This window comes from Denticeps clupeoides, unplaced genomic scaffold, assembly GCF_900700375.1.
Source record: "Denticeps clupeoides unplaced genomic scaffold, fDenClu1.1, whole genome shotgun sequence".
NCBI classification, from domain to species: domain Eukaryota; kingdom Metazoa; phylum Chordata; class Actinopteri; order Clupeiformes; family Denticipitidae; genus Denticeps; species Denticeps clupeoides.
Genome location: NW_021630120.1, coordinates 103,762 through 130,569, shown reverse-complemented (window position 1 = coordinate 130,569; position 26,808 = coordinate 103,762). Strand labels below are relative to the sequence as shown.

Genomic DNA, 26,808 nt, shown 5'->3' with positions numbered 1-26,808 from the left:
TGCCATTTATCACATCACTATATTGCCACTGCAGGAAAGCTGCCACAACTATGAAACATAAGTCCTCCGACGTTTTTCTTCTTCTTTTTTTCATGGTTCTTTTTTTTTAGAACCATATTTATGGTTCAGAAAGACGTGTCCTTAGATACAGCCTCCAGTTCAGAAACAGGAAACAACTTCATGGAATCAGATTTGTGCCAGAATTCTGACAACATGCGAACATCGTGCCGAACTGTCAGGCGGCGTGAACGTATAACGGGGCGGAGCGACCGACGAGGCCGCAGTGAAGCTTCAAAAGCGAGCAGCGGAACTGAAGGGCTCACAAGCGAACGTGGAAAAGAGCGAGAGATGTCAAAGCTCCAAGCAGGCTTTAATAAAGGGACGATTTAACCATGGAGCGCAGGATCCTGTGCGGGTTTATTCTGTCCTCGGTCCTCGCAGCTCAGCGTGTTCGTGGCGCTTCGGCGGTGCCAGGTAAGGTCTTTGTTGGCGTCAGAATCACCACGTTTCTTTCCATGTGTAAAAGACGGAAGTCACTTTAATTTTTTTTTCCTGTTTCATTAAAATCGGAGACTCTTAGCAGGGTTTACATTATTTTCTCTCTTTTTTTTTTTGAAAATTTCTCTTTTAATCCTCTTAATTTATTTCTGTTTCATTAAAATCGGAGACTCTTTTTTTTCTGAAATTTTATTATTTTAAACTTCCGGTTTAATATTAAACTGTAATACCAAGGATCACAGAAATTCTACATCACACGTAGAGTACGTTATCAATCAGAGAAAATGTTTATATTTTTTATTTCTAGATTTATAATTATACTATGGTCACATTACTGTGATGCATAGCTTTAGATAAAATAGCTGGACAAGTGAACAAACTGGTGAATTGGCAACTGAATTGAGACATATACTGACGTTAAAAGCACACATCTGAATGTTTAATGTATGTTTTGTACTGAATACTGCTTATTTTGTTGACTTGATTTCTATAATGCAGTTTATATATTTAAATTTGTTTTAAATTTAGATGCATTTTTCCTACAGATGTGAGCTGCTATATTGTCAATCTGGAGTACGTAAACTGCACATGGAACCTGGTCAGAAACCCTGAAGTCAACTATACGTTTTTTGGCAGGTACAAGACTGCAGATTTTTATTATGAAAATGCAGGGAATTTACAGACAAATACAGCAGGACCAGAACAAACAAGGAAAGGGACGTTTGTGAACAAACGTTTGGCTTGGAAATCAGTGAAATGTGTGGTGGTTGGAACGCTAAAAGTTTGACCACTGTTGCACTATAAAATGCGTGGGGGTTAATGAGAGGATGGATAGATATAAATGAGGAGTGGAGGATGATGGGAAAGAGATTAAATGAGGTTGAATAAGAGGTCCCATGTTAAGTCAATGGGAAAAAAATCGCTCAGAAAAATGGGCTTACAAAAAGCACCAGAACACAAAAATAATAATAATAATAAGGTTAACAACAACATTTTTTGTCTTTCAAAGCCAAAATAACAATAAGAAGAAGAAAAAGAACAAGTTTTTTGCTTTTTGTGTCTTATTGTGGTAGTCAAAACATGAAGAAGCATTATTCCTATAGTACCTTTCTTACATTAGATGCAGTTTGAAGTGTTTTAATGTAAATAAAAACAACAATTAAATTACATATACTTATTTATTTTAGAAAAGGCAGGTCAGAGTCACAATTAACGCCCCCTGGTGGACTGATCTGTTTCCTGTCTGGATCACGGTCTAAATTCTTGATTTTTTTTTGTTTTGCCAGATTAATGGTCTTGATTCTGGCTAATGCTTTTTGTCCTTTTCTGAATCTCTGGACTACTTGTCCTATGGTTTTATGACCATCTTCCTTGTTTTTACCACTGCTGGCCGCCTCATGGGTTTTTGGGAAAGCCCCCTGTGTTTTCAGTGTTGTGGAATGAGTATGCATTTCTCATCACAGGCTTGAACTTGAACATGACCTTTACTTGAACAAAGACCTTTTAGGTTGCAGTAAAGTGCAAATAAAGATGAACAAGAAAGCTTTTATCGTGACTTCCCCATAACTCCCCATAAGCAGCATGAAAAATAATACAAATTGTTAAATATGTGAGGTTATTTGAAGCAGTTTTGTTGTTTCCACCATGCTAATCTATTCAATCTGTATGACAGATTCTAATGATAGCAGTTTTTCTTCTCTCAACTGTACTTTGCTTGTATGTGTGTATGTGTGTGTGTGTGTGTGTGTGTATTATAGGTTTGGGACATTAAAGCCTACAACTGTATGCCCATCATATATGTGGTATAAGGATGTGGCTGTGGGCTGCAGGTTCCCTTGCGAACGTTCAGATCATTTCAATGAGTTCTACAGTACACTGCAGGGCAACGGCTCCATGCACAATCAGACGCTTCGTTTGAAAGACAGAGGTATGGAAGTTTCCAAAATGGAACTATAACACTTGCTGATTTATTTTTTTTACCTCTGTGTTCGGATCTTACTGTTCCAATGTAAAAACTAAAGCATTTATTTAGCTGATGCTTAGCACCCTTTTCCTTTATATGCTGACTCCTTAAACATAACCAAGAAAATGCCATTTTACCCTTCCTCTCTGTCCACAGTGAAACTCAATCCACCCACCAACCTGACTGTGGAATGGAAGGACGACAATCTTCTGTTGCACTGGGTCACAGGATCCTCAGTGCACTGCTACGAGTACGAGATTCAGTACAGTCGCAATGACCAGTGGAAGGTGAGCAAAGAATGTCTAACAAGGTAAAAGGGACCCTGTGGGCCTACCTGGCTCCAGGGCTATCTGAGGGATATTCATTTGTGCATATTATAGTTGGTCTGACCTGATCACATGCTTGAAGAGATAAACATGTTTATTTGACATAGGCAGTAAAAATGAGACTTGGTTCAAGACCATGTGTCATGGTTGAGGAGATGAATAGATAATAATGAAAATAAAACAAATAATCACACATCAATGGGTACTTTAATAAATGCTTACATTTAAAAATCAGTATTCTTAAATGTTTCAGTTTTACTTTTCACACCAAATAAAGAAAAAAAAAAGTCACAAATACACACAATTTATACAAACCAGATCCTTGCCTATGAAACGTCAGGATCTGGTTTGCAGGTCTACCACCATCGTAACTTTGTTCCTTGACGTAGCTGCTATGCTTTACTGTGGAAACGTGAAAGTATGATGCTGCTGATCATGAGGCATGTACCTATGTCTATGGTGATAGTTGTGTAAATGTAAATAGTTTACTTATTTATGCTTCTAAAACATTTTAAGAATAGATTTTTTTTCTCTCTCATTTGTTTTTTAATTTAAGGACTCAACTAAACTGAATGGTGGAAATGAGTTCATGTTGGCTTTGCCCTCCAACACAAGTCGCTATGAGTTTAAGGTGCGAGTTCGTATAGGAGAGGCCTGTGGTTTGTCTACTCTCTGGAGTGAGTGGAGCCCCATCGTGGCCTGGGGTAACAGCACAGCTGTGAACGGTAAAAACTCCACCAACTCAGTCCATAAGAGCTTTTCTATTAATGAAAAGACTGAAACATTACCTTGGAATTGTCGTTTCAATCATCCATTCTTTGCCTTCCATCCAGAAATAAAAAGACCCAGCAGTTCTTACGTGATTCAGACGGTCTGTGGGGTTATGGCCGCTGCCCTGCTGATCCTGCTCTCCTTCCTGCTGGTGCGCAGTGAGAGGTTAGCACAGCCACTGAATTGCTCACCCTGAAGGCCTGTTCATTAACAGTTCTTTTTGCATGGGTCAATTAACATGCTCACAATGTCAACTCTGTAAAATATCATTTCGCTAAAAACCCTTTATTTTCTTTTTCTTTAAGGCTGAGGGTCATCCTTGTTCCTGTGGTACCAAATCCTGTGAAGAACCTTGTTGAGCTTATTGACACATACAATGGCAACGTAGAGGTAAAGCCAAAATGACCTTTTTCGCATTTAGTAAACGTGTGAGCATCCACTGCTACCTTGTAATGCTGCATCAGTCATAGACGTGTACTATAAGTGTACGGTCCCGTAATAATGATGCATCCACACCAGACGCCCGTCTGTCCCAGGGGCATAAATAATTAACAGCAGACATACTCACAGCATTACTGATTATATTTATAATATAGCTTATTAGTGAGGAGACAAAGAAATAGGGCTACAGTCAGTGAACTTGCCTCATGATTATGATCACAATTATGCATGGGACCTTAACAAGAAATACGTATCTAAATGATACGTAAAAAAGGTTAAAAAAAAAAAAAAAGGTAAATGTAGAAAATGTAAAAAGAGCATATTTTGTTTCTAGAACAACAGCTATTGGGGTGTAAGTAGTCTAGTGGTTAACACACTCACCTATGAACCAGAAGCCCACAAAGTCAGGTTCAAGCCCCACTTACTACCATTGTGTCCCTGAGCAAGACACTTAACCCTGAGTCTCCAGGGGGGACTGTCCCTGTAACTACTGATTGTAAGTAGAATGTATGATAAATGCCAGACATGTAAATGAAATGTAAACTATTGGAAAATAATGAGATGCAAAATGTTGTGTGGAATAATAACATCTCCATCACCACTATCTCTATTTTTTGTGGTTGACAAATAGTAATTTGTTTATATAGCATCATTATGCACAACAGAGGCTGTCATTTTATGACATTATATGAACTTTTTTGTAGGTCAGGAACTGGACTGTCTTATTTGAAATGAAACTGACAAAGAATTGTTCTGTTCTAGAAATGGCTTTGCATCTACAAAGGGATGGAAGAGGGCTTCAAACCCAACTTCACAGAGCGTGTATGCTCCGTGCAGGAGTACCAGGGCAATGAAGACAGCAGCGAGGGTCTGACCATCTACAGCGAGGACACAGACTGCCCGTCCCTCTGCTCCAACTCGTCCAGCTCCACCATGCCCAGCATGGCAGAATCTGAGCTGCACGCATCTGTCTGATCACACCCACAATCTTACATGACCCCTGCTTAGAGTGGGGTCACCAGGGTTCAGTCTGAAAAGGGCTGACATTTATAATGATATGAATGAATTTGACCAATCAGCAAACAAGAGAATACATGTGATGTAGACGCTTTTGCCTGAAATGATAGAAAGCACACAAACACACTTTCACACACATACTGAACATAAAATCAGGATATAATGTACATACTATAGCATGCCAATTCACTCATTACATTTACAGCATTTATCAGACACCCTTATCCAGAGCGATTTACAATCAGTAGTTACAGGGACAGTCCCCCTGGAGCAACTCAGGGTGTCTTGCTCAGGGACACAATAGTAGTAAGTGGGGTTTGAACCTGGGTCTTTTGGTTCATAGGTGAGTGTGTTACTCACAAGGCTACTACCACCCTTCACTCCAGTCTTAAGTCTTTCATTGTAATATTATTTTTAAGTGTTCTGTTTAGCTGTAATCCAATTGAGATGATTATTATTTTATTAGATTATTACTAGTTACTGAGTTTTGTTGTTTTGTTTTTTACATAATGAGCCTTACAATGAAGTCGTATTGCAGCAAGCTGTAATACTTTATCAGGTGATCAGGGCTAATTCAATATAGACTGGAAAAGGTATTTTTCTGATATTTAACTTCGTCATCAGATACCAGTTCAGCGGACGTCGTATGGTTCTTTCTATCTGAAAAGACTACATACATTTTTTACAGAGTCTACATTTTTATATATTGCTTAACTTTACTTTTCTTTACCCTCTCGCTTAGTAATGACATAGTTTATTACAATAAAGGAGAATGAAGATAAAGGAAATATCTAAGAGAAGAATAAGCAGCTCCAATAAATATATGTTTTGTTAGATAGTACATGTAAATGTGCATACATTTCTAACTGTAACAATTAATGACAAGATATTCTAAATTCATTTTTGCATGAAAAGTTGAACTTTTTCTGGGAATAACACAAATATTTGAGTTAGACCTTGTATATATTAATTTTATGAGCTTGTGTATTTATTCCAAAAGTGCTTATATCAAATAACATATTAAACACTCAGGACACCAGGAAGACATTACACACACTGCATTTCCCTATTTGTTATTTATTTAACAATTAAACGCAATAACAACTTTGAGTTTAATAAAATGAGCAACACTTCACTGCTAAAATGAACAAATTCACAAACTAATAATTTGATGTATCTTAGTGGTTCCTATGGCATTGACTATATACTGCAACTAAAATAAATAATATAAACCATAAATTAGAAAAAAAAAAAAAAACTTGATTGTGCAACCATGATGTTTGAAAGATGTCACGTGCAGGGTACGCAAGGCTCACTCTCAGCAATTACAGGTCCAATTTTGGGAAAGGAAAGAGGGGAGTTTTGATTCCACAACCAGAAACACCACAATATTTTGTCTTCATTTTTTAAATCCTGGGCAAATTTTTTCTTTAATATTGCATGTTTTGGCAGTGACACAATCTCTGATAAACAATCAGTTGTCCTAAGTATAAAGAGTAAAGCCCTAGTTGAGCAACACTAACTCAACTGATCCTCATACTGTTTCCTGAAGCAGTCTCCTGCCGGGAAAAAGTCCCAGCAGCGCTCCTGGTACATCTTCCAGACGTATGACTCCTGTATGGACAAACACACCCACACCGACAGGGAGAGTTGTTATTTAAAGCCTTTTGGAAGGCTGATTTTCCAGTTGTTTGCCGAATCTTACCACACAGCTTTCAGTCCCACATCACAGAACTACCATGTCAACTACCACAGCTATTGTGTTTTTAAGGTAATAAAAATAATACAAGAATTGTTGCATTCTGCATTATTGAAAACACACTTACCTGGCCAGTATGCTCCGTCTCATCTTTATTGATCAAATACATAAGGAAGAACCTGTAGGAGTCAAGCAGTGTAGGTCAGGACAGATTTCTAAAATTACGTATAGCCACCAACCACGCATAAGCACACATTTGAATAAGACAGGAATATGGAACTATTGATTACCATTGTGCTGACATTTCAATCTTACAATTGTCTGTAAGCCCGTGGGGCAGAAGACAGCTGCACACTTGTGTGTACACAAACACACTCACATGTAGTTGGCCAGGTTGTGTTCATCCATGGTGTGTGTCTCAAAGCCGTGCGGAGTCGTGTCAAAGTAGTCACTCCCAATCCCACAGATGAAGCATTTGGTCTAGAAAGGTTTAACAGACCATAAGTAACTTTATATAAAATCAATGTGTAACATGTGAGTTTTGCATGTTGGAACAATGCTGTTGTTGTAATATTTTCATAAAATATTGCAGCAAATGTACAGCCTATGTGTGTAGGGCAGTCCTTTTCACTATTACACACAAGTGTTTACCATTTAGCAATTTACATTTAATCCTGTTAAAGTAGTAAATATACACAACAAACACAATGTTGTTTGCTTATACCTATAAAGTAAGCATGATATTTTCCACATTCAATAAACATTACAATTCTACATATATATCAACAACATTACCTGAAACCAAACATGGAATTATTTTCTTGTCTGGAATTACCTACAGAAGTTCACATAGGTGCCTGTTTTTAGCTGATGTTTCTGTTTTACCTCCATGTCCTCTTTCACTTGCTCCTGTTGGTCTCTCAGCTCCCCAAAGGCATCAATGATGAGACCTGTGGCAGATCAGAAATATTAACAGACATTAGGGACCTTTCTGAAGGAATAATACCACTGAAAACCATAGTCTACAGGTCAATATCGATACAGCAATATATCCTGATATTTACGTGGTGATATCGTATCGATACAGAGACATCAAATATACTTTTGTATACTACAACCTCCACTCCTGTAGATGGCGCTGAACAGCTGGGTACTTTAAATTAATGCTAGGCAGAAATTGCAAAACGTGACAGACCACAGCATGTTGTATCACAATATATCGTGATATAATCATATTGTGATACATATTGGATTGTGAAATCCTTGCCAATACACACCCCTAGTAAGCCACTCCAGATAAAGCGTCTGCCAAATGCCACGAAAATAAATGTAAACACATCAGGATTTGTGATTATGAAGTCATTAATGTTCATCCATAACAGCAACTTACCTTGGATGATGGCAAGGAGGATGACAATGACGAAGAAGAAGAAAGTGATATCAAATACAACACGGTAAAGCTCATATTCGTCACCTGCCGGATCTTCAATCTCATCGCCAATACCCCCACCTGCACGCACACCCACGTACATGTGGAAGAGGTAGCACTGCCAAGGAAGAGGAGAGCCAGTATATTAATCTCACGTACAAATAGAGATTCCACCTCTGGCCATGATAGAATTTGTTAAAAATGTTCATTTCCAGCATTACATTAAACCATTATTAAATCAATATTAAAACATTCAGTCTTAGTGACTTACTGTCATCATGTCATCACACTTCATATCAGGCTCATCTTCATCTTCGCTCTTGTTATAAAACTTTCGGAAGAAGTTGAAGGCCACCACAGTGTAGAGGTACACAACCACAGCCAGCAGGCCCACCGTCATCATCAGCTGGAGTCCAGACAAAGATGTCAGTCCACACAAATGCACACATGATCGCAGACACTCATATATGCATTACACATGCTCACCTGTTTACCGTTGTGAGTGACGGAGGACAGGATTGTCCGCAGAGTTTTCACACCCATGGCGATGTCAAGCAGGTGACAAGCAAAGAAGAAGTTGTTGTAGTGGCCAAGCAGTGACATTACCATATACCACACCAGATACAGGAACGTCTGCCGGCAAAAGCACAAACACGGATATGCTGCAGTCTCTGAACTGAAGTTTGTGAAGTTTTTCACAGTGTTGTGAATGCGACCGGCAACCGCTGTAAACTCCGATAAGCGTCGAGTATCAAGACATTTACCAGTAATTTACCAGACAGAGGCAAGCATTCATGCCAATGGAAGGGAGTTCACTTACTCACTTACTTTTCAAAATAAATACAGATTACAACATGCATCAAGTATTAAAGGTCACATCAATCCGCTGCAAAAAAAACCCAAAACCTGCAAAGTCCAGGAGGAATCGTTATGACAGAAACAATAAGTTGCAATTCTAAAACATAATGGTGTCTTACGTTATCTGTAAACACAACTCCAAATTTCCAGATCTGATATTTGACATCAATAGATGTAACCCTGCACAAGAGAGGCAGACAAGAAATAAACACGAAAACAAAAAATATCTGGACAATGATTAGGCAGATTATGCAGACAACAGAAAAATGTGTAAAATATGCAGGTGTGCACTTTTCCTGTCAAAAACAAAAATAGAAGAACCCAGAATAGTTTCAGCTCACTCTTACTATCCAGTTCTGGGTTACATTTTATGGAGCTCATAGTGGGACTCTGACAGTACACAGGGAAGCCAACCATTTACAGTCACCAATCCACTTAGTGTTCATGTTGTTGGATGGTGGGAGGAAACCGGAAAACCTAGAGGAAACTCAAGCCACCACTGGAAGAGCATGCAAACTCTACCTACCCATAGCCACGGCCCAGATTCAAACTCATTATCTTAGAGGTGTGAGGCCACAATGCTAACAGCGCATGATAAAAAATATTGCCTGTTATTATTTTATTAAAGGTGTATTGAGGAATTATAAAGTGTGATCACCAGGCGAAAGCGGAGCTGTCTGGTTGTTCCGGCTTCTTCTCTTGCTGCTGCTGCTTGCTCACATCTAAAGAGGCCAGATCCATCCCCAGGAGCTCAGCTATTCTTTCACGTCCATAGATATCCCCATACTTGTCCAGCACCTACATCAAAAAAAAAAAAAACATAAGATGATCACCTTTCTGTTCTCGTTTTTTTTTTTTCCACGCACACATATATATAAAAACACATGACTAACACAAGTTTACCTTCCGCTTGACAAACTTGTCCCAGTAGTTTCTTGGGAAGGAACTACAGGCAAAATAATGTGTAAAAATATTACAAAAAATGCAGTTAACACCTGAGAGCAACATTTTGAAAGACTTTTTGTCGCACTAACGGTGTGTTGAGCACCAGCCGGTCCCACTGCCCTTTGATGTCATCGTCCTCTGGCTGCTCAGTTATGTAAAGGCCATCAAACTCTAGCTTCCTAGCGAGCTCCTTCTCCCGTTTAAAGATCACCAGGGGAATCTACAGGAATCGAAACACAATTCCAAATATTCCAAACATCAAATTAAGCACATAATGGTAATTGTTTTCATTGTTAAAAAAATAATAACTGTATTATCATGACATCTTTAGTGTCATAATATGTCTTCACTTTTTACTGCAAGTTGATTTAGCTTACTGACCTTCAGGCAGTTGTAGCCGATGATACAGATGAAAGCAATGACCGTATGTAAAATGGCCAGGAAAGACAAGGTGGGCTGCATGTAACCTGTACTTTCTTCCAAAAAGAAATAAACAGGCCCTTCTTCCTCATCCTCATCCTCATTTCCTACCACATTCTCCCCCAGCCCTGATCCCTCCATTCCATCAGCAGAGCTTTCAAAAAAGCCAGAACCTTCAAACATGCCTGACCCCTCAGGTTCTGCGTCAGGTGGAGAGTCTGACACCTGTAAAAAGGTAAAGAGGATACACACTGGTATGGTAAAATCTTATATACACACAGACACACAGACACAGACCCACAGTTGGCTCAAATTCTCCAAACGTAGTCAGATGAATGGTTACAACTCATCCAAAGACCATCAGTCAGATGTTCAGAAACTCATCAGTCCCCATCAGAACGCCCATCAGTCCCAATCAACTCATAGGAATTGCTCAGTCATAATAACTTTCTATTAAATTGGCCATGACCCTTCCATCTAAAGAGTCAAGCGGACCCTAATCATGCCCCACTGAAATGCCACAAATTAATTCATGCATAAAATTACACAGGTTTTCCCGTTGATTTGCACACTACTGCAAAGAACTGCAGCTGTACTTACCTTGTAAAAGAGCAGAATGAAATTCAGAGCAAAGGCGATGAATAAGGCTAGGAAACGGAGATTGTAGAAATTCCGACAGAGATAGTTCTGTAGAGTAGACACATTCAGCATTAAGACTTGCTATCTACACAGATGCAATATGGATTCAGGCATCATGATACATTTTTTTAATTCAGCTGACCATAAATTTGTTTCTCTGAACATCCAACTCTGTCCAGAGATCAAATCCTCCTTGCTTTTTGGTGCTCTTCTCTTTCTTGGCTTTCACAGCTTTTTCCTCCTCTGGCTTCTTCTGCTCTTGTTCTGGGGCTGCACTTTCAGGCTCCTTCTGGGTCTTCTCTCCATTCTCAGTGCTTATATCAAAAAGAGGTGTGCATCTGTGGTTACCGGGTTCTGCAGGTGGACTGAAATAAGTGCTAGATTCCACAGTGTTTAGAACATACTCAGCTTTCTCCGGTTTCGGGAGAGGTTCCTCTATAGCTGGGGGCTGCACAGTTCCTGCCTCCTCTCCTGGCTGCTGAGGGGATTAAGAATAACACAAAATCCACCTTTGTTTGAAAGCACAGAATAATTCTACAGTTTCCTAAAGATGAAATTATTTAATATCTCTTTTTAAAAGATGGGCTGATGACTCATCACCAAACTGAGTGGAGTGTGGTGGTGATTTAAATGGAAACTTCAGTCCTCAATTCAATCCTCTACAAATTATAAATTATAATATTTAAATTTAAAAGATTATAGAGTGGAAATATAAATGTATAAAATATAACCACAAAAAAAAAACCACAACAGTTTGGATAAATGAAACAATACATCATTCAGAATGTCAGGTATCACCTCACCGTTTTCCTTTTGGTCAGTGGAGTGCCCTCTGGTGTTGGTGGCTCCACTGGGGTGGTATCTCCCATGTCTCCAAGACCTCCAGGTGTGTCAATGCCAGGGATCCTGTTTCCATCCTTCTCCTCACTGTCCTCCTCCTCCTCTTCCCCTCCACCTTGATCCATTGAGTCAGTGACTCCCCCAGCCTCTGGTTCCTCTCGCACTCCTGGTTCACCTGGTAAGTCACCGTGCACCTCATCCTGAGTGGGATCTGGCATGCTGGCCAAGATCTCAGTCACGGTAATGTTTTTTGCACCCTCTACCAGACCCCCGCCAAACAAAGTGTTCCAGATTAGCAGGAAGAAGCCCTTGCAGACGCTGTAGATGAAGTGTAAGATGCCCATGAGAACAGTCCAAAAGAAGGAGGCCAATCCCACCACCATCTCCTTGATGGTCATCTTCCTAAATCGGCGGTACTGTCTGCGCAGGTTGCGGAAGGTGAACATGCTTAAGAGATTCAATATGCTGTGGAGGAAGTCAGAGAAGGCCGAGCTGGACTCAGATTGGCTCTCCTCACCTCCGCTTTCTTCCTCTCCCCCTCCTTCTCCTCCGTCGCCTTCATCGCCCTCCTCTTCCCTCTCCCCTTCTTCCTGCTCTGAGATCTGTGATGCAATGTTCATCTCAAAGATGGTGTCTTCACAGAAGTTCACAAAGAGTTCCATCTTCTCTGACTCGCCACCCTCATTGACCACGTCAAAGATGAACTGTCGCTTGGACTCCTTGACCTGAGGCATCTCCCACTGAGTACGGTTGACCTCACTGATCTCAAAATATATGCGCTCAATCTTCCGGCTTGCACCCATGATCTCAATGCGACCTAGGAAGGGCCGGAAGTAGTTGAGTACGCTCTCCGCCTGCTCAAGGAAGTTCTGAAGCCGTGTGTCATGTGGGACATGCTCTGAAAGGTTGGTCAGCAGCACAGCAATGTTGAAGCCAATGTCCTTTGCAGGCTCTTGAAATCGGTTGGCAAACTCCTCATAGTTGATCATTTCATTTTCATCAGCCTCAGAACAAGAGAGCAGGAACTGGATCTCAGAGGATGTGTACTGCTTCTGGCTGTCCATGGCCTTCTGGAAATCCTTCTTAGATATGAGACCCCTGGGGTCAGTCACAGAGTCACGGAAAGCATCCGAGGCTACAATGTCCTTAAGCTTAAGGAACATGTCGAAAAACTTGAGAATCATCTCCACGTTACTGGAAGATTCAACCAGCATATCCACCATCTGACGGGCTATTGTACCATTTACAACATTACCTAACCAATCAGAAGAGAAAATTAAATTTAGCCTTATTGAAGGAGGGAATTATTTCCAAGGAGGAGATCTTTCCTCTATGCAAGTCCATTTATATTCACTGTATAGATGTAACAAGTGAACTCACCCTCTAGTAAAGATAGAAGCATGACCACCATGTCCTTCTGTAGATCAAGAAGCTCCTTGAGCAATCCAATCTGACTGGAATCCTAAAATAAGTAGACATCACACATATACCCATGCCTACCTGTGCATATTTTCTGTGCAATAATATATTTACTGGATGCATAACCCATTCTGATTGGCCAGAAAGTGTGTTTTAAAGCATTTTAATTCATGCAAACTAAGCAGTCATGTTAATGTATTTTATTTCATGTAATTATCAACTCTGATAAATCTCCCAGATATCTGAGTTGAATAATTATGCAATAATACCTTCAATATCGAAATATCAAGGGTGGATAGTGCCATAAATGCAATCTTTTGTGCACAGCAACTGTCCAATGAATTGTGGATTATTAAATACACTATCTTCACAATTCATTCAAAGCAAACCGAGCTAGCAATATATTTAGCAATATTCCTCAGGTGTGATGATTGCTGCAAACCATAGTTTTAAATCTCGTAATTTCTACAATCTCTGTTACCTGGCTTATTCATCGCCTTTGCTCTGAATTTCAAGTGTTTTTAAAGTTCTTTCATGCAGAGTATGTATGGAAATAATACAAGAGGGAAATAATTTTCTAATTATGCCACAGTTCATCCCGACCTGGCATTTTGAGTAGATAAATGAACTTATATTGGCATTCCATCTACTCTATTTAAGTACCATTCTGCCTTGTTACTTTCATTATGGTCAAAATGTCACATGACAGTTGATGTCTGAATGATGTTGCTCTGGAAAAGCTTAATAATAGAGGGAACTATTTCATATTGGAGCATAATTCTACATAAGGGAGGAAAACTGTGGTCTCGCTGCAATAATACACTCTGAATGTACTCTGAAATATTGTCACTGTTTCCTTCAATTCACACCAGTGCCAGCATCTCATAAAACAGTATAGTCTCAGCATTTATTACTGGTTAATTAACATTTCTGGTGCCTTATAGTGATTATTTGCAAACCATGTCAAATCGCTCAAAATCACTGTTCTCAAAACAATACACTTCAAATGCACAGCAGTTAACTGAGCAATAAAAGAAAATCAGCAGTCACCACTCATCACTGACATGCAATATTGTAAAATACAGTAAGGTGAAGGACTTTACAATGCAGCTAATAAAGTTGGATCACAGAGACAATTTGCAGGCAAATATCAGTCAAGGGGGTGACACCCAGTCCGGCTCTTGTTACGGCATACAGAATGGTGTTCTGCTCCCATGGGGAAGAGTCAAACGTTCATTATTTCAGACTTTCTCAAGCACCAGCTTTCCCAATGAAACTGTTACTCTGAGCAGTTGAATATTAGATATGTAAAATATGTCAGGGCAGCATGACAATTCCTGTTAATTTATTCATGTGTACAGGCCACTGCTATAAAAATGCCCACACTGCATTACATTTATTCTGTAGAGTCAATCAATACAGATGTTTATGATAGGAATAAGGACTTGAGCTAGCATGTGCTGAAACAGTCTGATTCAGGGACATTGGGATATAACAAACAAGAGGAAAGCCAACCACATGAAGGAATAAATAAAAAGATGAATACATACTTTACCCTGTATTGACCATGTGAAAGACATTTGTTCAAATTAGCGCTTTATTCAAGGTAGTCAAATGTTATTTCAAAAACTAAAAGTACAATTGAAGAGTTCTATTCCTGAATTACATTTAGCTTTAATTACCGGATCAAACACTCTTCTTTAAGGTTTAACATTTAAGGATATCATATTGTAAAGCATTCATGTGTATGTATGGTGGGGGGGCAGGAAGCAAACAGGATTGTGTGTGCTATGGTTTCTTAATCTTCACACAAGGTAAATATTTAGACCACCCATATTATAACTGGTGATAATCATTTAATTTACACTTAAATATGAAACTAGAGAAAATGATTTTCTTCACATCAACATGCCATTCTGGCCTGAGCGCTGCACAATGAATTCAAAGTACATGAATATGAGCAGGGTTAATACAGCATTTGATCATTGTCTGGATCAGGACAGTTTTTATATAGAAATTAAAAACTATAATGTATGAGCTGTGCTATAAAATGTAAGTGAGAGGCACACACCTGAGCCAGCTTCATCATCATGTGAGCAAATACATGCAGGAAGCCAACAACAGCATCCCAGAGACGGCTGTGGGCAAGCGACTGCTGGTTTCCTGTACAGGGTCCCTGAAGAGAAAAAGACACATAAAATAAAGCTCGGGATGATTGGCAACATGCTCAACTGAAAGCTCCTGAATGCTCCTCTTTGATTTTTGAAGATAGAGGCTAAGGAAGCTTTTTAAAGAGTCAGCAGACCTATCCAGTTACAGATATTAAAATTTCCTTTTATAACAAAGATTTTTAAAAATATTGTGTTTAACCAACTTCAGACTTTTCTAGATACTTACGCTATAACTGAAGAAGTCCAATCTGTCTTTAAATCTCATCATAGCACCACAACAGCATTTTAAAGGGTTCTTAATGGGTCCTGATTCAGTAACTAATTTTAGCTAATTGTAAAGGCTAGAGCACGTTGTTGGGCTAATAGGCACTGTAATTTGACAGTCTTATCTGTCAAAGAGGTCTTAAACCAATTTCCATGGGGAATTATTCTTCCTCCTCAGGTGTATGGAATGTGGTGTACCACAAAGATCAACTTTTTATTTTTATTATATGTGCTGCCCTTGGGTTCGATATTTAGGAAATTTAACTGCTTTGCCGATGACATCCAAATTTATTTTCCCATTAAATTGGATTCTCCTGACGCATGGCTGACTTTTTAAAACTGTCTTCAGGAAGTGAAAGACTGGTTAATACAGAATGTTCTCAGTCTTAATGAGGATAAGACTGAAATTGTGGCCAAAATCATGAGAAGCTAATAGATGGCCCCCTTGTTGCTTGCTCCTCTACTGAAGATAAAAAAACTGGGTGCTTTTTTAGATCATGCTTTTAAACTTGATAAGCCAGTATCTTCTGTGGTTAAGTCTAGTTTTTACCAACTGAGACAGATGGCAAAAGCAGAGAAAAAAAAGTTTTATCTCCCTCCCACAGATGTAGGAAAGTTGATTCATGATTTTGTTATCACTAGATTGGACTATTGCAGCTCATTGGAAAGTGATCAGTCAACCCTCCATCAGTTGCAATTGGTTCAAAATGCTACTGCGTGACGCCTAACAGGTTTTAGAAAATATGACCACATCACTCCGGTCCTGGCAGGTTTACACTGGCTTCCCATCCGGTTCCGTATGGAGTTCAAGATTCTTTAACTCGCTTCTAAGGCTCTACATGAATTAGCACTTACTTAAATAATCTGCTTGAATAACGTCATCCTAAAAGGACACTTAGATCTGCAGGTCAAATGCTTTTAGTCCAGCACAGGTCTTGTTTAAAGCACAGAGGTGGTCGGGTGATTGCCGTTGTAGCACCGAGACTCTGAAGTAACCTGCCTCCTATTATCTGAAATGCAGATTCAGTGTTTAAGATTTGTTTAAATATTGATACCTATTTATACCTGTTTATTTGATTTGCCTTTTAATTTGAGCTCTGCTTAGGCTAATCTGGGTTGCTGTTAGGGTCTTATCTCTGCCTGCTTGATCTTTAATTCTTTTTAGTTTTTCTATTTTTATTGCGTGAGTTTTTCATGATTTGTTTCTTATTGTGTGTCTGTTTATTCATATGTTTATTTTCTTGATTTTAATGTAACATACATTGATCAACTCTGTTGTTGTAATAGTGCTGTATACTGGGAGTGCAGAATTATTAGGCAAATGAGTATTTCGTCCACATCATCCTCTTCATGCATATTGTCTTACTCCAAGCTGTATAGGCTCGAAAGCCAACTACCAATTAAGCATATTAGGTGATGTGCATCTCTGTAATGAGAAGGGGTGTGGTCTAATGACATCAACACCCTATATCAGGTGTGCATAATTATTAGGCAACTTCCTTTCCTTTGGCAAAATGGGTCAAAAGAAGGACTTGACAGGCTCAGAAAAGTAAAAAATAGTGATATATCTTGCAGAGGGATGCAGCACTCTTAAAATTGCAAAGCTTCTGAAGCGTGATCATCGAACAATCAAGCGTTTCATTCAAAATAGTCAACAGGGTTGCAAGAAGCGTGTGGAAAAACCAAGGTGCAAAATAACTGCCCATGAACTGAGAAAAGTCAAGCGTGCAGCTGCCAAGATGCCACTTGCCACCAGTTTGGCCATATTTCAGAGCTGCAACATCACTGGCGTGGCAAAAGCACAAGGTGTGCAATACTCAGAGACATGGCCAAGGTAAGAAAGGCTGAAAGACGACCACCACTGAACAAGACACACAAGCTGAAACGTCAAGACTGGGCCAAGAAATATCTCAAGACTGATTTTTCTAAGGTTTTATGGACTGATGAAATGAGAGTGAGTCTTGATGGGCCAGATGGATGGGCCCGTGGCTGGATTGGTAAAGGGCAGAGAGCTCCAGTCCGACTCAGACGCCAGCAAGGTGGAGGTGGAGTACTGGTTTGGGCTGATATCATCAAAGATGAGCTTGTGGCGCCTTTTCGGGTTGAGGATGGAGTCAAGCTCAACTCCCAGTCCTACTGCCAGTTTCTGGAAGACACCTTCTTCAAGAAGTGGTACATGCAGGACAATGCTCCATCACACGCGTCCAAGTACTCCACAGCGTGGCTGGCAAGAAAGGATATATAAAAGAAGAAAAACGAATGACATGGCCTCCTTGTTCACCTGATCTGAACCCCATTGAGAACCCGTGGTCCATCATCAAATGTGAGATTTACAAGGAGGGAAAACAGTACACCTCTCTGAACAGTGTCTGGGAGGCTGTGGTTGCTGCTGCACGCAATGTTGATGGTGAACAGATCAAAACACTGACAGAATCCATGGATGGCAGGCTTTTGAGTGTCCTTGCAAAGAAAGGTGGCTATATTGGTCGCTGATTTGTTTTTGTTTTGTTTTTGGATGTCAGAAATGTATATTTGTGAATGTGGAGATGTTATATTGGTTTCACTGGTAAAAATAAATAATTGAAATGGGTATATATTTGTTTGTTTAGTTGCCTAATAATTATGCACAGTAATAGTCACCTGCACACACAGATATCCCCCTAAAATACCTAAAAATAAAAACAAACTAAAAACTACTTCCAAAAACATTCAGCTTTGATATTAATGAGTTCTTTGGGTTCATTGAGAACATGGTTGTTGTTCAATAATAAAATTATTCCTCAAAAATTCAACTTGCCTAATAATTCTGCACTCCCTGTAAATAAACTTGACATTGACATTGGACAGCACACGGTGCACAGCACACGGTGCACACACACGGTGCACACAACAGGGGACACAATGGTCTGGATGGAGAATAAGGCTTTATTATTAAGCTACAAATGGGTGCAGAGATCCAACTCACAAGTGAGCATTAGTTGTTTCAATTTAACTAGCAGGGTAACAGGCCACTTTTGGTTTATTCTGAAAGGATTTAACAATCAATGCTAGATGACATGTGAGGAGAGAATTACAGTCAATGGTGGAATTTACATTACTTTACTTTACTTTACAGATGCTTTTATCCAAAGCGACTTACAAGGAGACACCAGCAATTCTCATTCATAGATTGTGAGTTACAAAACTAAGAGCCCTGATAAGGCCTAACTTGTCAAGAATAGAACATGCTAGGGAATTGTTAGGTGCTAGAAGAATTATGTGTGTGTGTGCGTGTTAGATTCGTTTTCAAATGTTTCTTAAATGTGGTGGTAGTCTCGGCTAGTTGAATGGAGCAGGGCAAGTCGTTCCACCAGCCAGGGACAACAAAGGAGAATAGAGTTGATTGGGATCGGAGACCCTGTGAAGAGGGAATTTTTAGTCTCATTTCATTTGCAGATCTGAGAGGGCGTGCGGAAGTGTAGCTAACTAATAGCGTGTTGATATAAGAGGGTGCACTTCCATTTACAGCCCTATAGGCGTAATGAATTACAATCATTAGGAAGTGGCCCCATAATCAGAAGGTTGTTGGTTTGAATCCTGATCCACCAAGGTGCCACTGAGCAAACCCACCGTCCCCACACACTGCTCCCCGGGTGCCTGTCATGGCTGCCCACTGCTCACTAAGGGTAGTGGGTTAAAAGCAGAGGACACATTTCGTTGTGTCACCGTGTGCTGTGCTGCACTGTATCACAATGGCATTTACTTCACTTTCACTAAAAAAAGAGATAACAGATGTTTGGTGATGGACACAGTCAGGACACTTGTAGTCTTGGTAGGCAAATCAGCAGTAATATTAAAATTCTGATGGACAGAGGGTCTGGCTGGTAAGACCAACGGCTCAGTATTCCGCAAGATGGACCCACCTGGATGTACTCTGTCAGGCTGTTGAACACTTGCTTTGCCACAGTCATGGCTTTGGAGAAGTTCCTCTTCCCTGGCTCATCAATAATCTCCTTGCCAGAGTAGTACCAGTAGAAATCACTAATAGACTCCTGCAAATGGGAGACAATATTTACCTGAGTGATGGTGACAGGCACACTCACTGTGTGTGAGTGAAAATAAAAAATGTGATAAAGGTGCAAGTAAGAATGCATTTGTGCAGTGACCTCACCTGCAGTCGAAGCAGGTAGTCCACAGTGCAGATGATGATGTTGATGGTGGTAGTGCTTCCTGTCTGTGTTCTCAGGTAGTTCTGGAAATCTACAGGAGCACATATGCACATAATTTTTCTATATTTGTGAGGACCACGGTTTAAACTATATAATGTGTTTATTATAAACGTGAAACAACCTATATAAAATATTTTTGTTTATCTTATATTTACAAGGATGTTAATGAATTTCTTTGATGTTTGAAAGTTGAAATGGTCAAATTCCTATTAGGGTGTCTGTTTATATGTGTAATTATCCAATGTTTTCTGGGTATGACATGTTTTGTCCAATTCTCAAGAATAAGTGGTATATGTGTTCTGATTTCTATAAGACTCTACAAATATTCACATTCAAGTGACATATACATTTTTATATATAATACAAGGATGATTCTTTTTGCTCAAGCAGTTAAAGATTTTTTTAACCAAAGCCTATTAGATCCTCTTTATAAATAAGCAACCACATTTTATTAAGGCAGTTACTGTAAATGGCGAATGGTTGTCTGGATTCCCTGACTTTCTAATTGTGTCTGTCCGCATGTGTGAGTGCCTCACCATTGTTGTGTCCCTCACACAGCAGCTGCAGGAAGCGGAACAGATCACACGTGAACTCATCATCAGCCATCACCTTCTCACCTGCAGCAGAGAGCCAGAGAGACTTGAGCTCTGCGCAAATCCGTGAGTGCATGTGTCTGCACTGGACTGTGTGCCATTGGGACAAACTGGCATGCAATAGGCTAATTCCCCCAGCACCACACTGACTTTCTGGATCACACATTGTCAAGAATGAATACATACACACACGTATATAGAAACTACAATGGAACTTGAAGACGCACCACACACAACTCACTAAACATTAATATTAGGTCACATAAATAATGTGCAGTCAACAAAGACGGAAAAAAAATCTGAATGACATGAATATTTTATACACATGATACAAAACGGCCAGAATGGGGAGACAAAATAGAAAAGTGGAGAGAGAAAGAGAACATTTAGATGTTCTAACACTGATACAGGCAGTAAGACAAACAGGTAGAGACACACACACACACACACACACACATAAACATGCATAAGACAGACCTATGGCGCTCCTGAAGAGGGGATAGAGGTGCTACAGAGGTGTTAGTAAGAAATGGCAGCAAACGTCCTGTCTTCCAGTCATATGTAGAAGTGGAACGAGGCTTGACTCACCTCGCATGTTTTCAGGTCTGGGTTACAGCACTGTTGTAACAGGGTTACACAGACGCATACCCTCAGTGCTGGAAGTCAGGCATTACTAGAAATCTAAATGGGCCACTGAAGTATATATATTTGCCTCTCATATCTTATCATATGGTTAAGCACTCAAAGATAATTGGTAATCCTTTAAACCCTGACAGCCTTCTTTGGTTTGAGAAAAAATGGCAGACCCCGAATGAAGACTGACTTTGATCACTCATTTTAACAGAGAAATAAAATCTGATCTTCTGAAATCTTTTTCATCCTTGAATGAGAGGAGAAAAAAAAATGCCAAAAAAACACAAGAGCGTTAGAAAGATGGTGGTTTCAGGACAGGGACAGGGGGAGAGATAGAAGAAAGTAGAAAAATAATGAGAGAGGCCATTATTTACCGCGATTTAGCTTCATGTCTGAAGACCAGGAGGGAGGGTCAAATGGGAAGACAAGAGAGTGGTAGTGGTAGAGAAAGAGAGATAGAAGAAGCAGAAGAAAGCAGAGGAGGAGAGGTGTGGTGAAATTCAGTAGGTGGTTGGGATTGGAGAGGGAAGATGGTGTCACGTGAAACACTACTCCATCCAGCACCACACTATTAGCCTGGATTACCATTCTCACAATCATTAACAGAAAACACAAATTCAACAATTAATGCACTCAGTACAGTAAACAGCTGAATACATGAAGAAGAAAGTGGAGTATACTACTGTTATAAGTGAATGATCTGGAATCCGCATTCAGGTGATTCCTGTCACAATGAACTAGAACTATTCATGAAGTGAAATCAGCGACATTTCAGTATAGTTCTACATGATCTGTAAGTCGATGAGAAAACACAATGTGCCAAAATCTACATTGTGTCACCATTGTCTGATGGCTAATGTTTATATATAATGTTTTGTTTGAGTGTAGAAATGGCTGTAATCATGCTAAAGGCATTATGGGTAATGACTGTGATGTATTACTCACTGGTCCCTTCTTCAGACACCATGCCAAGACCTTCAGCTTTGTTCTGCCTCTCAAACGCATTCAGGTCCAAAACACTGCTCAAACAAACACACACAACATTATCTGCAGCGCAGATATGAAGGTCTGATTTTAAAGGTCCCCCATAATTACTGAGCATTACTTATTGAATGGTAAAAGATACAATTGTGGCAGCTATGAGACCAGACTAGTAATGAGCTGACAGGAATTACAGAAATTATAGTAACGAACAATGAACACATGATATTCTTGCAGTGAAGAGATTAAAGACTGGGCCACTGATGTAATGTTGATAGCAGGGATGTAGTGATGGAGTCTGCATATTGGAGCAGCAATCAGACACCCTCAGTTCCAGCCCTGGAGATTTTGAAACATTCACAAAGTCTGAGTTCAGGCCAACCTGCAGGACTGCATGAGTGTCTGCACACTGAGGAAGAAGCCCACGTCCTTCTTATCCTTAAGATAGTCCAACATTTTCTGTAGGAAAAGCACACCAGCACTTGTTCACAGATCAAAGAGTAATTGAAACGTGTAAGTATTGTCATAGCCATTAAACTTTACCTGCTGGACTTCACTGTTGCCTCCATTTAAAATAGAGATACCCAGCTTCAGAGTAGAGAATACCATGCACCCAGTCTCACCTTTCTCACAAAAACACACACACACACACGCATATATTCAGTAATGTGCAAGATTTTTGGGCAAGTATGAAAAAATGCTGTAAACTAAAAATACATTTTAAAATTGGAATAATAATTGTTTAACAATTTACATAATGTGAGCAAACAAAAACAAAAACTAAATCAAATCATTATTTGGTGTTACTGCCCTTTGCTTTCAAACCAGCTTCATTACACTGGCAAAAAGTCAGGGGTTTAGCAGGGCTATATATTTAACTCATCAATCAATTATACTTAACAGATGCTAATGATCATAAATTTCACATGCAAACAAAACATTTTACCATTTTACATTTATCAGACGCCCTTATCCAGAGCGACTTACAATCAGTAGTTACAGGGACAGTCTCCCTGGAGCAACTTAGGGTTAAGTGTCTTGCTCAGGGACACGATGGTAGTAAGTGGGATTTGAACCCGGGTCTTCTGGTTCATAGGTGAGTGTGTTACCCACTAGGCTACTACCACCCTAAACATCATGTAACAGAAACAGGAGACTTCAAACTGCTGAACATGTTCTTAGTTTACTATTTGGTTGTTGTTGAAAAATAATATAATGCATATTTATATGCACATATGTATAGGGGTATATGCCTATGAACCAGAAGACCCAGGTTCCAACCATTGTGTCCCTGAGCAGGAAGTACTTATTTGGGGCAGTGGTGGCCTAGTGGTTAAGAAAGCGGCCCTGCAATCAGAAGGTTGCCACAGAGGTGCCACTGAGGAAAGTACTGTCCTCACACACTGCTCCCTGGGTGCCTGTCATGGCTGCCCACTGCTCACCAAGGGTGATGGTTAAAAGCAGAGGACACATTTCGTTGTGTCACCATGTGCTTTGTGCAGTGTTTCACAATGACAATCACTTCACTTTCACTCCAGGGGGACTGTCCCTGTAACTACTGATTGTAAGTCGCTTTGGATTAGGGAGTCTGATAAATGTTGCAGTGTAAATGTAAATGTAAATATAAATATATGCCAGTATGAATGAGTGACAAACCTTTACAGGCACTGATCATTTGCAAAACCATCTCTGCTGCCCCACGGTTGTGGAGACGAGACTGCTGGTACAACAGCCTCTGTTTCTCCATTTCCTTTTCCTGTCCCCCACACATACACACACAAACCACAGATTACACAGAATGCATGTGATGATTCAGACTATCCCCTGCATCCACATCCTTATGACTATCTTTGCCTCCTCCTCTTTCCTCCATTTAGTCTCACTCTCTACTTCTTGTGATTATGCCAAAAAAAAGTTTTCACTGCTTCCATCCTCTTTTTAAAAAAAAAATAAAATAAAATAAAAAAGATTCTCAGTTTTACATAGCAGTCACTATCTGTTTTCAGCATTCCTTGGGAATTGAGCTTGACGTGTCCTACTCTTTCATTCATGTTTAAAACTTCATTAATTTTATTCTAATTTATACAGATTTCTTTCAGCAAATATCTTTAGGATTTTTCTTTCTCTCACTCGTTACAAACACACACACCACCTCAAACCATTAGTGATTGGTAAGTTTAACTATTAAAACACGTTTGCATCTTAAAGCAAACGTCAGACTACAGTATTCTGCTCAGATGGCCTTGCCTTTTCAAAGCAAATGGCCATGCAGGGCTTACAGAAGTTCAGAGTGTTTCCCATGATGCTCTACCAAGCAGGCTGCCCAACACATTAATAAAATAACTTCCAAAATGAGCAGAAAGAATAAAAATAATAATAGATAAGAACAGATAAATAAATAAAGACATGCCCTCCCCCCTCCCGCATGTGCCTGGCTGGAGTAAATGTAGTGCAAGCCTTAAAATACATCTCTTCCCCATATGCCTACATGTGTGTGTGTGTGTGTGTGTGTGTGTGTGTGTGTGTGTGTCTAATCTTTCTGCCCTGGTTTTGACTGTAGTCTATGTGTGAGTATTGTATATTATGTTATGTGAGTAGACAGAAGAAGGTTGGTTAGTAACACTCAGTTAATCAGAAGAACATGTAAAACAGGAATGGAGATGATTAAAGAATAAGGAGAAAAGACATAAGATTGGACAAACACCTGCAACACAGGTTTAGCACCATTCATAACCATTTATCAAACAGCGATGGCGCTCGCCCTGTAAGTAGACCCAAAGCCATGAGCTCAGCACTGTGTGATTAAGAAGCTAGCTGACAGCTCCTCTCTGTAGCACCAAGCCTTTTGTATGCTGTCAGAATAGTTATGAAAAGTGGCATGCACTATTATATCCAGACAGTGTAAAATATTATCACAAGGATATTCCACCTCAATTGCAAAACTAAAAGATTTCAAAAGATAGAGAAACATTATATCTTAAATATATCTTATTATATGCAATTGAACTACAAAGGCAAGAAACTTTAAAAATTGGGTGGAATGCCTCTTTAAAAAAGCAGACACAGATCCAGAGCCAATGGCCAGATTGACAGTGACTTACTTTTACCTGCATTTGGTACATGAGTTATTATTTAAATTGATTTGAGCTCGTATTTGGTAAAGTAAGACTCACTGTAAATGCTATATCATGCTATGTGGCATGCGACCAGCTCATAAACAAAAACATTTAAAAAATGGTTAATATACATCATGTTATAACATAAAACAACACAGGACAAAGAGAAGAGAAGAGAAGAGAAGAGAAGAGAAGAGAAGAGAAGAGAAGAGAAGAGAAGAGAAGGATGATCTGATTATACAGATGATGGTGGTGATTTGGTCAGTCGTCTCTACCGCTCCTGTGTGTCCCGTGCCCTGGCCCCACTCGCCCCATACCAGCTCTGTCTGTCGCACCTCAAAGGACATCTCATCTTCTTGAGCCTCCTCCTCCTCACCTCCTGCGTCCTCCTCATCAATGTGACAGCTCTGGAAAGCAGTAGGTCAGATTTTTTAAATGGACCTGCAACCCTTTGATTATGAGCCAGATTCTTTACCCGCTAGGCCACCACTGCCCCACCATGGCATGATATGCAACCAGTAATCGTTTACAAAGAAAATCTTACTAACCCTTAGTGATGGGCCCAGTCCAAAACAGTTCCACATTTACACAACACAGGAAGTGTTTATAATTATGAAGACCATAAAAACAGACCTCAAACTCTTACCTTAGCCATGATGTCAGCATATGCCATGTAAAGGTAATCCATATCCAACTTACTATAAAAGACGAGAGGAGAGGAGACTTAGTGTAAAGAAGACCGTAGAAAACAGTGGGAGTTAGGCTGAAAAGGGATCAGTCTCACCTCTTCTCTGTGAGTGCAGTGCGACTGAAATGCAGGATGAGCTGGTGCAAAGGGTCAGGTTTTGTCTCCCTCTCCTCTTCTTCATCCTCCTCCTCCTCTAGTGCTTTCTGTGCAAAAGGCAGCATCAAATACAAAATTCAGGTGCTCTGGTAAATGCAGTTTATGTTCACATTCTGCGCTGAGGCACTCACAGACAGATCGTCAATCATGCGGTCCTCAAATGAATAGCCCTCCGTCTGCAGCCAGTTCCGCTTGTATCCATCCAGAAACATGTTTGAGGCTCTGTGCCTGTAATGAGCAGAGGATCATTGTTTAGATGTGCAGTATATGTGCATGTACAGTGGTGTGAAAACGTTTTTTCCGGAAAACCTCTTGATGATCCCATAGATTTGGGGGAAATATCTCTGTGGACTGACGTGACAAAAGTTTAACTTTTTGGAAGGAGTGTGTCCCAATACATACGTAACACCACATTTCAGAAAAAATCTATCATAACAACGGTAAAATATGGTGGTGGTGGTCTAGGACCAATGGTCCAAAACACACCAGTAAGTCCAACTCTGATTGGCTGAAGAAAACCAGAATAAAGACTTTAGAGCGGCCTTGTCAAAGTCCTGACCTGAATACTACTGAAATGCTGTGGCATGAACTTTAAACGGTGGTTCATGCTCAAAAACCCTGGTTTTGTATTTTCTTTCTCCCTTAATAATAAAACCCTACACTTAAAAACACATTTGGTGTTTACCTGGGTTGTCTTTGATTAATTAATATTATTTTAGATGATCTGAAACAT

General features: G+C 39.8%; 2 protein-coding genes across 15 annotated transcripts in view; one reads left to right on the top strand and one right to left on the bottom strand.

Annotated features, from left to right (window-relative positions):
- Positions 1-131: 131 nt before the first annotated feature.
- On the top strand, positions 132-6,068 carry LOC114784060 (cytokine receptor common subunit gamma-like). The gene is made up of 8 exons (XM_028969348.1): positions 132-474; positions 1,044-1,134; positions 2,256-2,425; positions 2,618-2,748; positions 3,344-3,512; positions 3,621-3,723; positions 3,864-3,948; positions 4,762-6,068. Exons 1-8 carry the CDS (start codon positions 393-395, stop codon positions 4,972-4,974), a joined length of 1,044 nt encoding a protein of 347 aa, XP_028825181.1. The 5' UTR covers positions 132-392; the 3' UTR covers positions 4,975-6,068.
- Positions 6,069-6,085: 17 nt separating this feature from the next.
- The window catches only part of LOC114784058 (ryanodine receptor 1-like), a 53,335-nt gene continuing 32,612 nt past the window's right edge, over positions 6,086-26,808 (bottom strand). For 2 of the 14 annotated variants that reach the window (XM_028969335.1, XM_028969337.1), the window contains 31 exons: positions 26,207-26,303; positions 26,016-26,122; positions 25,878-25,929; positions 25,549-25,638; positions 23,772-23,871; positions 22,659-22,738; positions 22,498-22,574; positions 22,080-22,153; positions 21,509-21,526; positions 20,445-20,525; positions 19,851-19,939; positions 19,603-19,731; positions 15,337-15,441; positions 14,816-14,821; positions 13,227-13,308; positions 11,810-13,101; positions 11,411-11,484; positions 11,149-11,320; positions 10,968-11,054; positions 10,329-10,592; positions 10,037-10,167; positions 9,906-9,948; positions 9,661-9,800; positions 9,122-9,182; positions 8,631-8,777; positions 8,416-8,550; positions 8,106-8,262; positions 7,601-7,665; positions 7,095-7,195; positions 6,843-6,894; positions 6,535-6,630 (listed from right to left, as the gene is read on the bottom strand). In XM_028969335.1, the coding sequence (XP_028825168.1) occupies positions 6,535-6,630; positions 6,843-6,894; positions 7,095-7,195; positions 7,601-7,665; positions 8,106-8,262; positions 8,416-8,550; positions 8,631-8,777; positions 9,122-9,182; positions 9,661-9,800; positions 9,906-9,948; positions 10,037-10,167; positions 10,329-10,592; positions 10,968-11,054; positions 11,149-11,320; positions 11,411-11,484; positions 11,810-13,101; positions 13,227-13,308; positions 14,816-14,821; positions 15,337-15,441; positions 19,603-19,731; positions 19,851-19,939; positions 20,445-20,525; positions 21,509-21,526; positions 22,080-22,153; positions 22,498-22,574; positions 22,659-22,738; positions 23,772-23,871; positions 25,549-25,638; positions 25,878-25,929; positions 26,016-26,122; positions 26,207-26,303 (4,204 nt within the window). Of the gene's footprint in view, positions 6,631-6,842; positions 6,895-7,094; positions 7,196-7,600; positions 7,666-8,105; positions 8,263-8,415; positions 8,551-8,630; positions 8,778-9,121; positions 9,183-9,660; positions 9,801-9,905; positions 9,949-10,036; positions 10,168-10,328; positions 10,593-10,967; positions 11,055-11,148; positions 11,321-11,410; positions 11,485-11,809; positions 13,102-13,226; positions 13,309-14,815; positions 14,822-15,336; positions 15,442-19,602; positions 19,732-19,850; positions 19,940-20,444; positions 20,526-21,508; positions 21,527-22,079; positions 22,154-22,497; positions 22,575-22,658; positions 22,739-23,771; positions 23,872-25,548; positions 25,639-25,877; positions 25,930-26,015; positions 26,123-26,206; positions 26,304-26,808 lie in introns of those variants that run through there. The other 12 variants (XM_028969338.1, XM_028969342.1, XM_028969332.1 and 9 more) reach the window with 11 other exon arrangements.

Excerpts from the sequence above, each read along its gene's own strand:
- LOC114784060 (XM_028969348.1), top strand. The coding sequence starts at position 393 with ATGGAGCGCAGGATCCTGTGCGGGTTTATTCTGTCCTCGGTCCTCGCA. Across the intron at positions 3,513-3,620 it reads TAACAGCACAGCTGTGAACG|AAATAAAAAGACCCAGCAGT; the intron begins GTAAAAACTCCA and ends CCTTCCATCCAG. Across the intron at positions 3,724-3,863 it reads CTGCTGGTGCGCAGTGAGAG|GCTGAGGGTCATCCTTGTTC; the intron begins GTTAGCACAGCC and ends TTTTTCTTTAAG.